Genomic DNA, 12,812 nt, shown 5'->3' on the forward strand with positions numbered 1-12,812 from the left:
CATTCTTCAAGTTGTCTTTATCTACCAGTCCTTTTTAAGTTAAAATGAGTCATCTCAGAGGATAGCCTGAACCAACTGATTGGTTCAGCACGCCAAGTAAAGTGGATTGTTTCATATGGCTTCACTTAGAAGGAAGGAGAGAAGGAAGGAATTTTGCAACACAAGTCCACTGTCCAGCAATCGGCATAAGGAAACTGCAGTGCAGTTTTCGCAATCTGTTCCAGCATAAAGACCAGTTTACCTTCTCATTCTTTGGGGAAAAGTTCATGGTTCATGGGCAGAAGTCAGGGTAGAAGGAGTCTGTGATGCTTGCTCAGCTGATATCCATTGGTTATTCAAGTTATACAACAGAGGTTTTGAGACCACAGCTCTGCAAAACTGAGCAGTTTGGGGTCACAACATTTTGTGTGAACCTTCTTGGGTTTGGAGTCAATCAGACCCAAAGACTCAAAGCAAAACACAACTAAAGGCCAGCTATGGGTTGAAACCACGCAGAACCGACAATCCATCCATGGTTTCCAAATGAAGCCAAGACCCTGCCTAGGTTCACTTCAAATTTGGACTAGGTGCTGTGAAACGTTTCTGAAAACCTGGGCAATGTTTTCTGTTTACTACGGAAAGTTCCTTTTAGATCAGTGTCAGAGACAGATTCTTTCAGGGTACAGAAAAAGGTCTAAAGTTCTCCACTGTCTTGTACCTCCCACACCCTTTTTGAATGAGAGTATTTGGGTATAAGTTCAGCAAAATTTCCCCCCAGAATATGTTAGAAAATTTTGAAATTTGTCATCTTTTGGAGTAAAAACTATGGAACCACATACTGCAGTGAATTAAAACTATGACCATCTAGCAAAAGCTGGGTTGTTGGGTTTTTTTCTTTTTTCTTTTTTTTTTTTTGGCTAGCAAACCTCTGGAACCTAAAACAAAAAGCTTTGCAGATCACAGGAATGATGAGTAGAAATTAAAAATCCTTTATTTGCAAATGGAATTGTATTTCTTGATACTAAACAACACTGAAGAGTAATATCCTCCTTTCAGTTTGCCTCTGAAATGTACGTTTGTGTCAATGGGAGGCTTGCAAATAAAATAATTGGAGACTATGCCTAAAAATGTGTTAGCACTAAGAAGGGCTAGGGACTCCAGAGCTTGGCTAGGGACTCCATTACTTATTAAGAAAAGGAATCGTTCATGCAAATTGTGAGTTCTTTGTAAAAGGGCAGGAATATTTAATGACTCTGTTCCCCATCAAATAATAGTAGGCAGGGCTGGAAATAGAATAGCTGCATAATTGGGAAACACTGGGGTTTTCATGATGAAAATGAGCAGTGCTGTTTCTTGCTTTTTATTTTTCATTATCGTCTGTGTCAGATGGTGAGAACCAGACCAGAACCAGCCAGCTAAGGGTAGACCACCAACCTCAATCACGTGTTTTCTTTTGGCCTCATCATGCAATTCACATGTCTCCAGGATCATGGGAATTGTAAGCTCGGAAAAATGGTTGCCTTATTCCAACAGGGCAATTGAAAATATTATATAATGAGAATGCGACAGGTTGGACACCCCACCTCTCCGTCCGAGTTGCCACCTGATGTGCTGGGGTTAAACTGAGCCTCTCCTGCTCAACCAGCCTGGGTTCCATCTCCCTGCTTTGTGGAATTAGGCTCTCTGGCCTCTTGCAGCACACACACAGGCAGGGTCACACCCTGCTGCAGACACAGACTGAAGTCAGCTCTCTGTGAGAGGGCTCCCCCAGCACTCACGTGCCCATCCCTTTTGGGAGACAAACCCAAAATAATACAGTCTTGCACTGTATAGAACTATCTGTACAGTGCAAGCTCATAAAATTCACCCTCTTCCTCAGTGTGAAGACTTCTTGCCCCCCTCCCCAGTTAGAAATTGCATAAACTGGGTTTAATAATAAACAAAACCAATTTTATTAACTATTAAAGGCAGGGTTTAAGTGGTTCCAGGGATAGCAAACAGAACAAAGCAGATTTCCTTAGTAAATAAACAAAACCCACTAACTGAGCTTGACACCAGGTAGGTTGAATAGAAATTAGCAGATTCTCACCCTGAGTAATAAACAGACTGGCAGATTCTCAAGACACAAGTGGCCTTGGCTTTCTCAGGTTTTCATACAGAGGCTAAAAATCCTTCCAGCCTGGGACCATCACTTCCCACAGTTCAGTCTTTGTTCTTCAGGTGTTTTCAGGTGTATTGTTGTAGGGAAAGTGAGGATTCCTCTTTTATATCTCTTCCCCCCCCCCCCCACCACTTGGTGGAAAGCATTTTTGCTGTGACCTGGGTCAAAGTTCCCATTGTGTAGAGCGATCTCTGAGAGGTTTCTGTTGCACACAGTTCCTGGGGTCATCCTTATGCATGTGTGCATTTCTTCAGTAAGCCACTAACATTGTTTGGCCTCATCTAAAGTAGCACATTTGGAATACAGAGACATGGTTAATATTCCCCGCTTCAGATACAAAAATGATACATGCATGCAAATTGGATAAACACATTCAGTAAATTATAACCTTTCCAATGATATCTTACAAGACCCATCTTGCATAAAGTATATCTGTTGTACCATGTTCATATCATAACCATATTTCTATGAAGAATATGGGGTGTAACAACACAGAGCACTCCCTCCAAATGGAGTGGTAAGGGGAAGAGCATTCCCTTCATGTGCTTTAGCAATGGATCAGCAAAGAGAGGCATTTTCTCCAAAACAGTTTTTTGCTATAGTGGACATACTAAAATGTATCTTAAGCACCTACTGTTTTTCAGATGATTCATAGGGGAGGATGGCGCAGATGTGAGGAAGCTTTTGAATGTGAAAGGAATGGCTTGTTGCATATTCTCTCCTGGTCCTGTTGCCTGTGAGGTTTATTTCCTGACAGTGATTTCCATGTAATAAATAGCTCTTTTCTCTCATTTCCACAGGCCCTCCAGGAAGGCGGGGAAAACCGGGACGACGAGGAGAACCTGGTAAGCCTCATGTTTCCTCCTGTGGAGTGTGGTGCACCCAGGTGATGATTGGAATAGTACTTAAAAGTACTTGAACTGCTTGATAAAGATACTAGCCACCTTTATCTAATTGACCTGTGAAATGAAGAAGTCCCATCTCCCATGAACAATAGGTTATCTATTGATTTAAACCCTTCAGCTCTACTGGTACCTAGCCACAGTGACTTAAAGGGGCACTATCACATTGATTATGCAGGTGTGTGTCTGTCCGTGTGTAATTTATTAGTCTGCTGTTTTTTCCTTTAGCCATGTGTGCCCCATTCTTTTTCAAAAAGAAAAGGAGGACTTGTGGCACCTTAGAGACTAACCAATTTATTATAGTCTCTAAGGTGCCACGAGTACTCCTTTTCTTTTTGCGAATACAGACTAACACGGCTGTTACTCTGAAACCATTCTTTTTCAAAGAAAGACAGTACAGGGAGAAGGGAGGTGGGCATGTGAACAGTCATAGCAGGTAGTAATACAGAGAGAAATATAAAAGGCACATATACAGTGTCTCGGGAACCATACACCAGCTTATTATTTTAGGATTACTTATACATTATACACCTGGTGTGGTCTATTAAAATGTTCACAGACTGGGAGTCAGGAATGAGTGAATTCTAAGCCTAACTTGTGTTGGTCTTGGGCACAAATTCTTGAGATTCACGTTCACCCATAGCCTTTACCTCAGCTAGCTAACTCATATAAAAACTATAAACTTCCTCATCCTTCGCAAGGATTTCCCCTTTTGTTAGTCACCATGTTTTAGCTAACTCGAGATAAGAACACACCTGTCTCCTTGTGAAGACTGTTTTTCTGCCTTTCTTGTGAAATGGGGCTAATGATGCTTCTATATCAGCTTCAAAAGGGTATTTGCTTTATGCTTTGAAGCTAGAAGGTACTACGGAAGTAGAGTGGAACGAAGTTGGATTTGGGAGGTAAAAACATATCTAAAGAACTACATGGAGTTTGTGAACAGTTATACAAATTAAAACATGGTGGATGAAATTGTTGGCCTCCCAACTTTGACAGTGCCCTTTTAATTTGGTCTAAGCAAACGTGGCACTGTAAATATGTATTTTTAATTAGCAACAGGGTTTCTGTGCCTTGGATATAGTTTCATTTCAAGGGCAAGCCAAAAATATTCTCAGGTGGTGCAACATCTGGGGCTGTAAGCCCAAGCTGGTCATATCCCAAACTGATATAAACACTCAGCTATGAACTTCTAGAACACACATGATGGAATTAAGGGTAAGTAAATTTCGTATCAATAAAAGTGTAGCATGTTGTCAGCCTGTGGAACTCAGTGCTGCAGGAGAACATATAATCATATACTTTCACTGAATTTTCAGAAAGGGCTGAATAATTTTTTGACCATCAGTATTTGCAGTTAAGAGGAGGTGGAGCGAGGTAAATCATGCACTTCAGGCCACAGAACTGATTGCCATAGAGGTCAGGAAATAATTTCCTTCGCTTCCTCACTAGAGGACATCACATATTGGGCCAGGTAAACATCAGAGATTGTTGCAACCAGCAAAAGGATATTGGACTTCATGGGACAGCGATCCAATCTGCTACAATGAATCCTGTTCTGCTTGACTAAGTCCAGCTGTCGAGGTGGAGTATCCTGTCATGTGGTTTTGATTTCTTAATGTTGCACTCTGCTCCATAAAGTTATTGGTTGGCTATAAGATTCAACCAAGTGCTAACTGCAACGTTCAAACAGTGAATAGTGTTTAAATACTTCAGTTTATTGAATTTTCTCTTACGACATTGTCCATCTATTCAGTCGTCAAACATTTTAAATCAGGGGTGGGCAAACTTTTTGGCCCGAGGGCCACATTGGGGTTGCGAAACTGTATGGAGGGCCGGGTAGGGAAGGCTGTGCCTCCCCAAACAGCCTGGCCCCCCACTCCCTCCCACTTCCCTATCCCTGACTGCCCCCCTCAGAGCCTTCGACCCATCCAACCTCCCCTGCTCCTTGTTCCCTTACTGCCCCCTCCCGGGGCCCCCCCATCCGACCCCTCCTGCTCCCTGTCCCCTGGCTGCTCCGACCTATCCACCTCCCCACCCCCTAACAGGCCCCCTGGGACTCCCACGCCTATTCAACTCTCCCGTTCCACGTCCCCTGACTGACCCTGGAACCTCCGCCCCATCTAACCGCCTCCTGTCCCCTGACTTCCCCCCGGGACCGCCTGCCCCTTACCCAACCTCCCCACCCCCTTACCATGCCACTCAGAGCAGCAGGACTGGAAGCTGCACTGCCCAGCCTGCGCAGCGGCGTGGCTGTGGGGAGGGGGGGACAGTGGGGGAAGGGCTGGGGGCTAGCCTCCCTGGCCGGGAGCTCAAGGGCCGGGCAGGACAGTCCCGCGGGCCAGATGTGGCCCCCGGGCCATAGTTTGCCCACTTCTGTTTTAAAGACATCATTGAGCTTCAAGATGGTGACCTCTGAGAATTTGTACTCAAACTATATTTTAATATTTCATGTGAACAGCCTGAAAATATGATTATTGTGATGCTAGTAGCAATCGTATTAAAATAGCATCTAGGGTCCAAATGTGAGATTGGGACCTTGTTGTGCTAGGCACTGTACAGATACAGTAAGAGACTAACCCTGCCCCAAAAAGCTGCTTACATTTTACATATACAGCACCAAGAGTGAGAGAAAGAAAGTGCTATTATCTCTAATTTACAGATGGGGAACAAAGGCACAGAGAGACTAAGTGACTTGCCGCCGGTGATACAGGGAGTCTGTAGCAGAGCAGGGACTTGAACTGAGGTCTCCTGAGTTCCAGTTCAGTGCGTTAACCATAAGAATATCCTTCCTCTTAAGGAACAGAAAATTGCCCTGGGATCAGACAACAACCAGCAGAGAAATTATGAAGAATTAATGAGACTCAAGTATGTCTCTTTAGATTTTTCTGTAATTGGGGAGGGAAACCAAGGAGAAACTGTGGTTATTTTTGGCAGGGAGGCTCATAGGGCACACACTTGTGGTTAAACTATGCCTTACACTGAGATGGAACAAGAGCACACAATGCAGTACACTAGATACAGCAAAGTAGTTAAACACAGCCTATGTAATGAAGCCCATGAGAATTGTCATGCTGTATTACAGATATAAAGAAAGGCAAAGAGCAGACTTCCCTCTGCATATTGGTTTTGGCATAGCTGCCAAAAGTTTGTTTTCATAGATAGCTTGAACATATATTTATATATTTGTTTCATAATCTTACCACACATAAACCAGGTCCTTGTTCTTTCACCACAGCTGATAAATGGGAATAAAAATTTGTTTGCCTAGCATGATAGCATCCCTCCCTGGAGACTCTATGTGGTTACAACTTCACAGCCTCCAGACCAATAATGTCTTAGTGCCAGAAGGCTCAGCACTGGTTCAGGCTTACCCTGGGGGAGGTCTTTCTCTGGCAGCTGTTAAAATTACAATGTTAAAGCTTTCTAATACATATGAGGCATTCAATAAATTTGTTCTAAAATCAAGCAGCTTTCCACAGTGATGTTGGAGAGATCAGCCTGGTTTCTCCAACCACACCCACTTCTTGATTTAAAACACGACTGAACCATTTCTTTTCTGTTTAGATTTGGACAGTATAAGAATTAACCAGACAACTATAAGTGTATAGGAATTTACAAAGAGTTCATCACTCTTGAAGCACACTGAAGACGACTGATGATGGGCATTGTTTATGGGTGGATAAAATACTATTTCAAAATTAATTTAAAATTTCCTTAGTAAAACTAAAGTACTTAAAGGACATGTCTGAACTGTGGCGCCATTGGGCCAAACGCAAACCCAAGTTAGGTGGTAAAACTGCTGATACTCTGGCCATGCTAGCACTTCCACTGTTGCCACTCACGGTGACATTGCACTCGGGCTAGACCAGCCCTGGCTAACAGCGCTAGTGCAGCCAAACATAAATGGGCTCTCTCTGCTAATCTGCTCCGAATTCAGCAATTCTTACCAAACAATATAGGTGCTCAGTACTACGTTCCAAAGGGATTATCACCTTTCCCTCCTCCTCTGCTCTTACTGACTGGGGACAAAAAGATAAATTGTTTCTACCCCATGAAGGGAGGAATAGGAGGGGAATTCCTGGCTCCTGGTCTTGCTGCAGCTGCTTTTTGAGATAATAAAGAGGGGATGGTCTTGCTGCAGCTGCTCACTTCTGGAAGTGATATGGTCTTTCAGAGCTGTCCCCTCCCCACATACATAGATAGGCCTGTCTGCCGGCCAGGACTGTACTATCCGTGGGATACTGTACTTAGGCTATCCGTGGGATGAGTGCTGTAAATTTTCAGTGCAGAGGCAGCCTTTAGTGGAAAGAAACTTCCCCATAAACCCAGCCAAAGCCCTGCACTGGGGCAGTTTGAAACGCTCTCCCTGTGAGTTCCACTGCATGTTCCTGCTCTTGTCCTTTGGCCTGGTCAGGAGGTAAGTGTGTTAGGAGCCAGGACTGTACACTTCGAAAGTAAATGCAGAGGCACATTTGTACATGGCCTGAGTGTTGTGAAAATCTCTACGGAACAAGTAAAACAAATGTGAATTTGGGGGTTTCTTGAGTCTCCCAAACCCTTCTTGTCCATTACAGCTACAGCCCAGGTTTCTTCTAATGGTCTTCACCGACCTTCATGTTTAAACAGGAACAATGCATAGATTTGGAAAGCATTTTTGTCAGTGTCAGTACAGTTAAACAGTCCACAGATTTATTGAGTCGTTGACTCTATCCGACCCGTTTTATTTACTCCTGCAGTCATCTGGCTCTTATTTAATTGTTTCCATGTCTCTGACAGAGGAGCAGCCGGTGCCATGGATTTCACATATGTCTCAAAGCTATATGCAAAGAAGGAATCACCTTTGTAAAGGGCATTCAGGTTACAGCTTCCTGGAAGAGGCTGCTTTTTTAAAAAAGTCAGTGTAAAAAATCAGTGTAATGTTGCAACTATGGGACCAAGATACCTTAAACAACTAATCGGTCTCACTTGGGAAGCACCATCCTGCCCTCACCTTTCAGGTGTGTCTACAGAAAGCAAGAAAGCCACTACATGAACACTGAGTGCATCAACTGGCTTGTGGGTCTCACTTATCTTTGCAACTGTTTGACGTGTTCAGGCAGCCAAAACTGTTTTGGACAGAACTGCTACAGTACATTTCTGTAGAGCAGTGGTTCTCAAAGTTTTGTACTGGTGACCCCTTTCACATAGCAAGCCTCTGAGTGTGACCCCCCACCTTATAAATTAAAAACACTTTTTAAAATATATTTAACACCATTATAAATGCTGGAGGCAAAGCAGGGTTTGGGGTAGAGGTTGAGAGCTCATGGCCCCCCGAATAATAACCTCGCAACTCCCTGAGGGGTCCCAACCCCCAGTTTGAGAACCCCTGCTGCAGGACATACTACAGATCCATGGCTGTCCCAGTGCTTTCTGGGATACCTGAAGCATTTATCCTATAGTGCTCATCACTCTTGCTGGGACTAGGGGGCTTCAGGATAATTTTCTATATATGAGGCATTGCAGGAGACTGACTCAACGGATTCATATGCAACACAGGTGGCTTCTCATCTGCACCGGGAAGAAACCATTGTAGATACCACCTGTTAAGTAGTATCTAAGCTAAAGAACTCATCCAAGGTGTTGCCATCAAAGCAAATTTCTACAGAGGGAAAACGCATCTTGTTAGAAAATGTGTTAGCTGACATGTTTTAACTAACACAGCTTGGCACCCTGGTATAGACAGGGAAAAGTGATGTTTAAAAATGTTAGCTTGTTCATGGTTATCCTCTGCAGCCAGCTAATATATTCGTTAAATATAACTGTCCTTTTCCACGCTAAGGGCAAAATCTTATTCACATTGTGTTAATATGTTCTCAAACATTAAACATTTTCCCTGTGTCAATAAGGTCTAACTGATTAAGGCCACGTCTATACGTACAGCGCTGCCGCGGGGAAGTTTTACCGATCCAGCGCGTCTGGTGCAGACGCTCTGTTCCGACCTCTGCAAATGGCAGAAGCTCTGTCAGCGGGAGAAGCACAGCATGTTTGGAATGAGCTATATGCCAAAAATAATGAAAGCAAAAGATTCTAAGTTCTTTGGGCCTGGGGCTGTCACTTACCACATGTTTGTATAGTGCCTGGCACCACAAAGCCCATCCTGGTAGGCCTTTGGGCACTACCCCAGTCTAAATATATATTAATAATAAATAACTAAAGCTGGATTAAAAGAACAGGAATACTTGTGGCACCTTCAAGATTAACAAATTTATTTGAGCATAAGCTTTCATGGGCTGGATTGTTAACTAATTTGACTTCTTTTTCCTCCAACATATCCACCTTTGTGTGCCTGTGAGCATTTTCAAATACTTTGATATGCATTTAGAGTTCTGGCTATTTAACATAAAGTCATAATTATAGGAGTTGTTTAAATCTAGCAGTAATAAATGCTGCAGGTTATAGATAAGAATGGCATCCTGCCAACGCTATGTTTGTTAATGGGGTATCTGTCAGAAACGGCTCAGACTTTGTTCCGTAGGTTATTTTGTCTTCCCATTTTCCTTTCTGAAATATGCCTCTGAAGTAATTTGTTGTGGAATCCCAAATTTACGAAGGCTGTTTCCAATTTTTGCTTGTTATAATAATAATAATTTCCAACTGGTTTCATTCTGTCTGTAGAATGTTGAAAATAAACTGATCAACTTTTTATTCATAATTTTGACAAATTTCTCAGAAAGGGAGAGTGCCTCATGCAGTGTACCTACATTTAAGGGAAGGAGAGCGAGCCCCTTGGCACAAGGCTAACTTCTTTGCTTATTGCCTTGTTAAAAAAAAAAAAAAAAAAAGACTTTCTTCTGTAGCAGACAAGTGTCTCATGACCGGCCTGTGAAAAACATTGAGCAAGTCAGAAACGATGTAGTTCTTGGACAATATTTAAAAAAAAAAAATCAAATTTGGTTCATTCATAAATCCCTTGAGGGACTCCTATAACTTTTAGAATTAATGAAATCTTCTAGCCAGTTCTGCCCTTTATCAGTAAAAGTTTAGCATAACTGATATCAATCAGGATATCAAGGTACTACTGCCCTGAGCTGCATGTTGCAAAAGATGATCTACAGCGATCCACGCAATTCAGTTGAGCCTCATGACCAAGGCTGAGGCATTTTATAAGAGCACGTGGCAGATCAGATATCATAGTTGCTTGCCTATATTTGAGGGACACTGTATCTGAATTAAGGCAAAAAGACAACAAAGTCTAAGGAAATTAGGTACACCATTACAATCCCATATTAAAATGCCCTGACTACGTCACTTAATTTGGTGTTCATTAAGATGAAAAGGGGCCTTGTGTGGGTAAATTGATAGAAATTAGTGACTAAATCAGGTTTATGTTAAGAGCCAGATTCTCTGCTGGTAAATTGGCTTAGGTCCACTAAGTTCAATGGAGCTACGCCAATTTACAACAGCTTAGGATCTGGTCATAAGAATTTAAATCTGTGAAAGTACAATAACAGCCATGTCATAGCCTAAGGTAAAGATAATGGTCCTGATCCGAAGATGGGCCAAGTTGCCCCCGTAACAAATTAAACTTTGGATGTATGCCCTTCTAATATATGCCCTGCATCATTCACAACTCACAATGAACTCACCATGTTCAGGCCCAGATGCTATCAGGTCTTGTGCTGAATACATTGAGCTGGCCTATTGATGCTAACAGGCCAGTTCCTGGCAGTATGTACCCCGTGCCGTAATAAATAGTTGGTTTGGATCCTTATTCTGCACAATTATTTCGTTTTTATTGTTTCATTTTTAAACACTTACATGTTTTAAACTAAGTTTTTTTAAAAAAAATTGAAAGCTTGAAAAGATTCATAAAAAGAAACAGAAATATGCTTCTCATTTAAAATTGAGTTTCCAGTAAGCTGCTTTTTTTTTCTATTTTAATTTCTCCCACATTTTTTTGCATTGAATCCATCTCTGGTTTTGATCATGTAGGAAATGGAGCATGAAGAGGCCCAAAAACACACAGTGTAAAAAGCCTCTCAAACAAGAGTGGAACATGGATGTCATTGGTCCACAGCCCAAATGTTCACCCCTGCTGCACAGTGCTGAAGGGATGGGAGTGTGGGAATGCTGTAGAAATTGGTCAGGAGTAGGCACCTGCATGGTGGAGGTGGTTACGCAGCAGGAGATGCCATGTTTCCCACTGCCACCATCACCACTTGAGACTTGAGTTCTGTGGGTCTGATCTAAAGCCCACTGAAGTCAAGAGGAGTCTGTCTTTCTTTTGTTTTCAGTTACCTTGCCCTGTGTGTGACGCACAGCATGTTCCCCTCTTGTGGCAACATAAGTGAGTAGCAGCAGCGTGACCCAATGGTTAGGTGCAGGAGTGGAAGTCAGGAGAATGTTCAGTGAAACATGGAGCCCAGTAGCTGAAATGTGGTGATGGAATTTGTGCCTCGTAAGTTGCTATGCATCAGTGGCTCCCTTCCGTCGGCCAGGTCTACTCTAGGAATGCTTGGCTGGTATAGGTATACTGACGTACTATAGCAACAACGCACTCCTAGTGGGGACGCAGCTTATCCCAGCAAAACCAGTGCAGCCTTACCCCTAAGTGAAATAAGCTATACCATCAGAAGCGCAGCTGTGCCAGGATAACTGCATCTATGCTAGGGGCTTTTGCTGGCACAGCTGTGTTGGTCAGAGGTCCCACTCAGCTCCTCACTCCCGTGAGTTGACATAGCTATGCCAGCGGAAGGCTGTAGTATAGACCTGGCCGCCTCCTACAGACACCAGAAATGGGAGCAGAGAACTCCACAGTGGCAGCTGCACGGTTCACAGACTTTTAGCTGTATTGCACTGCCACTTGCTGCTGCCAGCTCCGGGCCTTCTCCAAGGCTCACACGCTAGAGATAAAGATTCAGTTTTATCCTAGTGTGGGAGCATTCATGTACAGCTGCGTAACGCTCGCTCCAAAACCGGGTCGTAGATGCTGTGTTTTATCTACATGTGGAATGCTGTCAAACTTGATGCAAAGTAGAAATATCCCTGCTACGTACTGTGTTGTATTCCATGATACTTTGCTTTCTTGTGGTTAATAAGTGTTTGGGGTTTTGCTTTTGTTTTTCAGGACCTGCAGTAAGTACCGTGGATTTTACTCTTGGGTCAACAAAGTTAAGGCAATTTTTTTCCTTTCTGTATCATTTTACAAGAACAGCCTTTTTTGGTAGAGGTGTGTAAGGAAGGAAAATTGGTACCAGATGCTGTTTCCCCCCCGCCCCGCCCCCTTGATTGTAGACAACTAGTTTAAAAAAAAAAAAAAGCTTCAAAAATGCTTAACTCGCTGCCCTAAGGAGCCTGTGGCAATTTAAAACCCAGCAAATATTCTGTAAAACACATTGTTCTCTTTTTTTAAAGAGTTCTTTGGTCAGTTTCCATGCTCAAAAAATGTGCACACTGTATTAATATTTTAATGTTTTGATGTTTTAAATTTGAAAACTGTCCATCTCACTTCTCCCACCTATTGTGTCTCGGTTACTGCCTATCATTAGTGATGTTGATAGTCCCGCACTACTGTGATTCAGCCAAAAAAATTTATAGCTTTCTTCTCTCTTCGGGGCTGCTTGGCCAGTCATAAACATCCCTTGCAGCATGGCCAGAACCTTTATGGTGAATGCATTGTTTGAAGGGATGGTAGTTGAATATGTGCTAATCCCTCCTCCTAAGAAAACTTTCAGACACATCCCTCTTTATCCCCTCCAATGAAATCCCCAAATCTGTTACTTTCCCAGTGC

General features: G+C 42.8%; 1 protein-coding gene across 1 annotated transcript in view; it reads left to right on the top strand.

Moving 5' to 3' along the window:
• COL23A1 (collagen type XXIII alpha 1 chain) overlaps positions 1 to 12,812 on the top strand; it is a 353,441-nt gene that overhangs the window by 252,301 nt on the left and 88,328 nt on the right. The window contains exons 3-4 of the mRNA XM_073355469.1: positions 2,941 to 2,985; positions 12,149 to 12,156. Of these exons, the coding sequence (XP_073211570.1) occupies positions 2,941 to 2,985; positions 12,149 to 12,156 (53 nt within the window). The remainder of the gene's footprint in view (positions 1 to 2,940; positions 2,986 to 12,148; positions 12,157 to 12,812) is intronic.

This window comes from Lepidochelys kempii, chromosome 8 (assembly GCF_965140265.1).
Source record: "Lepidochelys kempii isolate rLepKem1 chromosome 8, rLepKem1.hap2, whole genome shotgun sequence".
In the NCBI taxonomy this organism is placed as follows: domain Eukaryota; kingdom Metazoa; phylum Chordata; order Testudines; family Cheloniidae; genus Lepidochelys; species Lepidochelys kempii.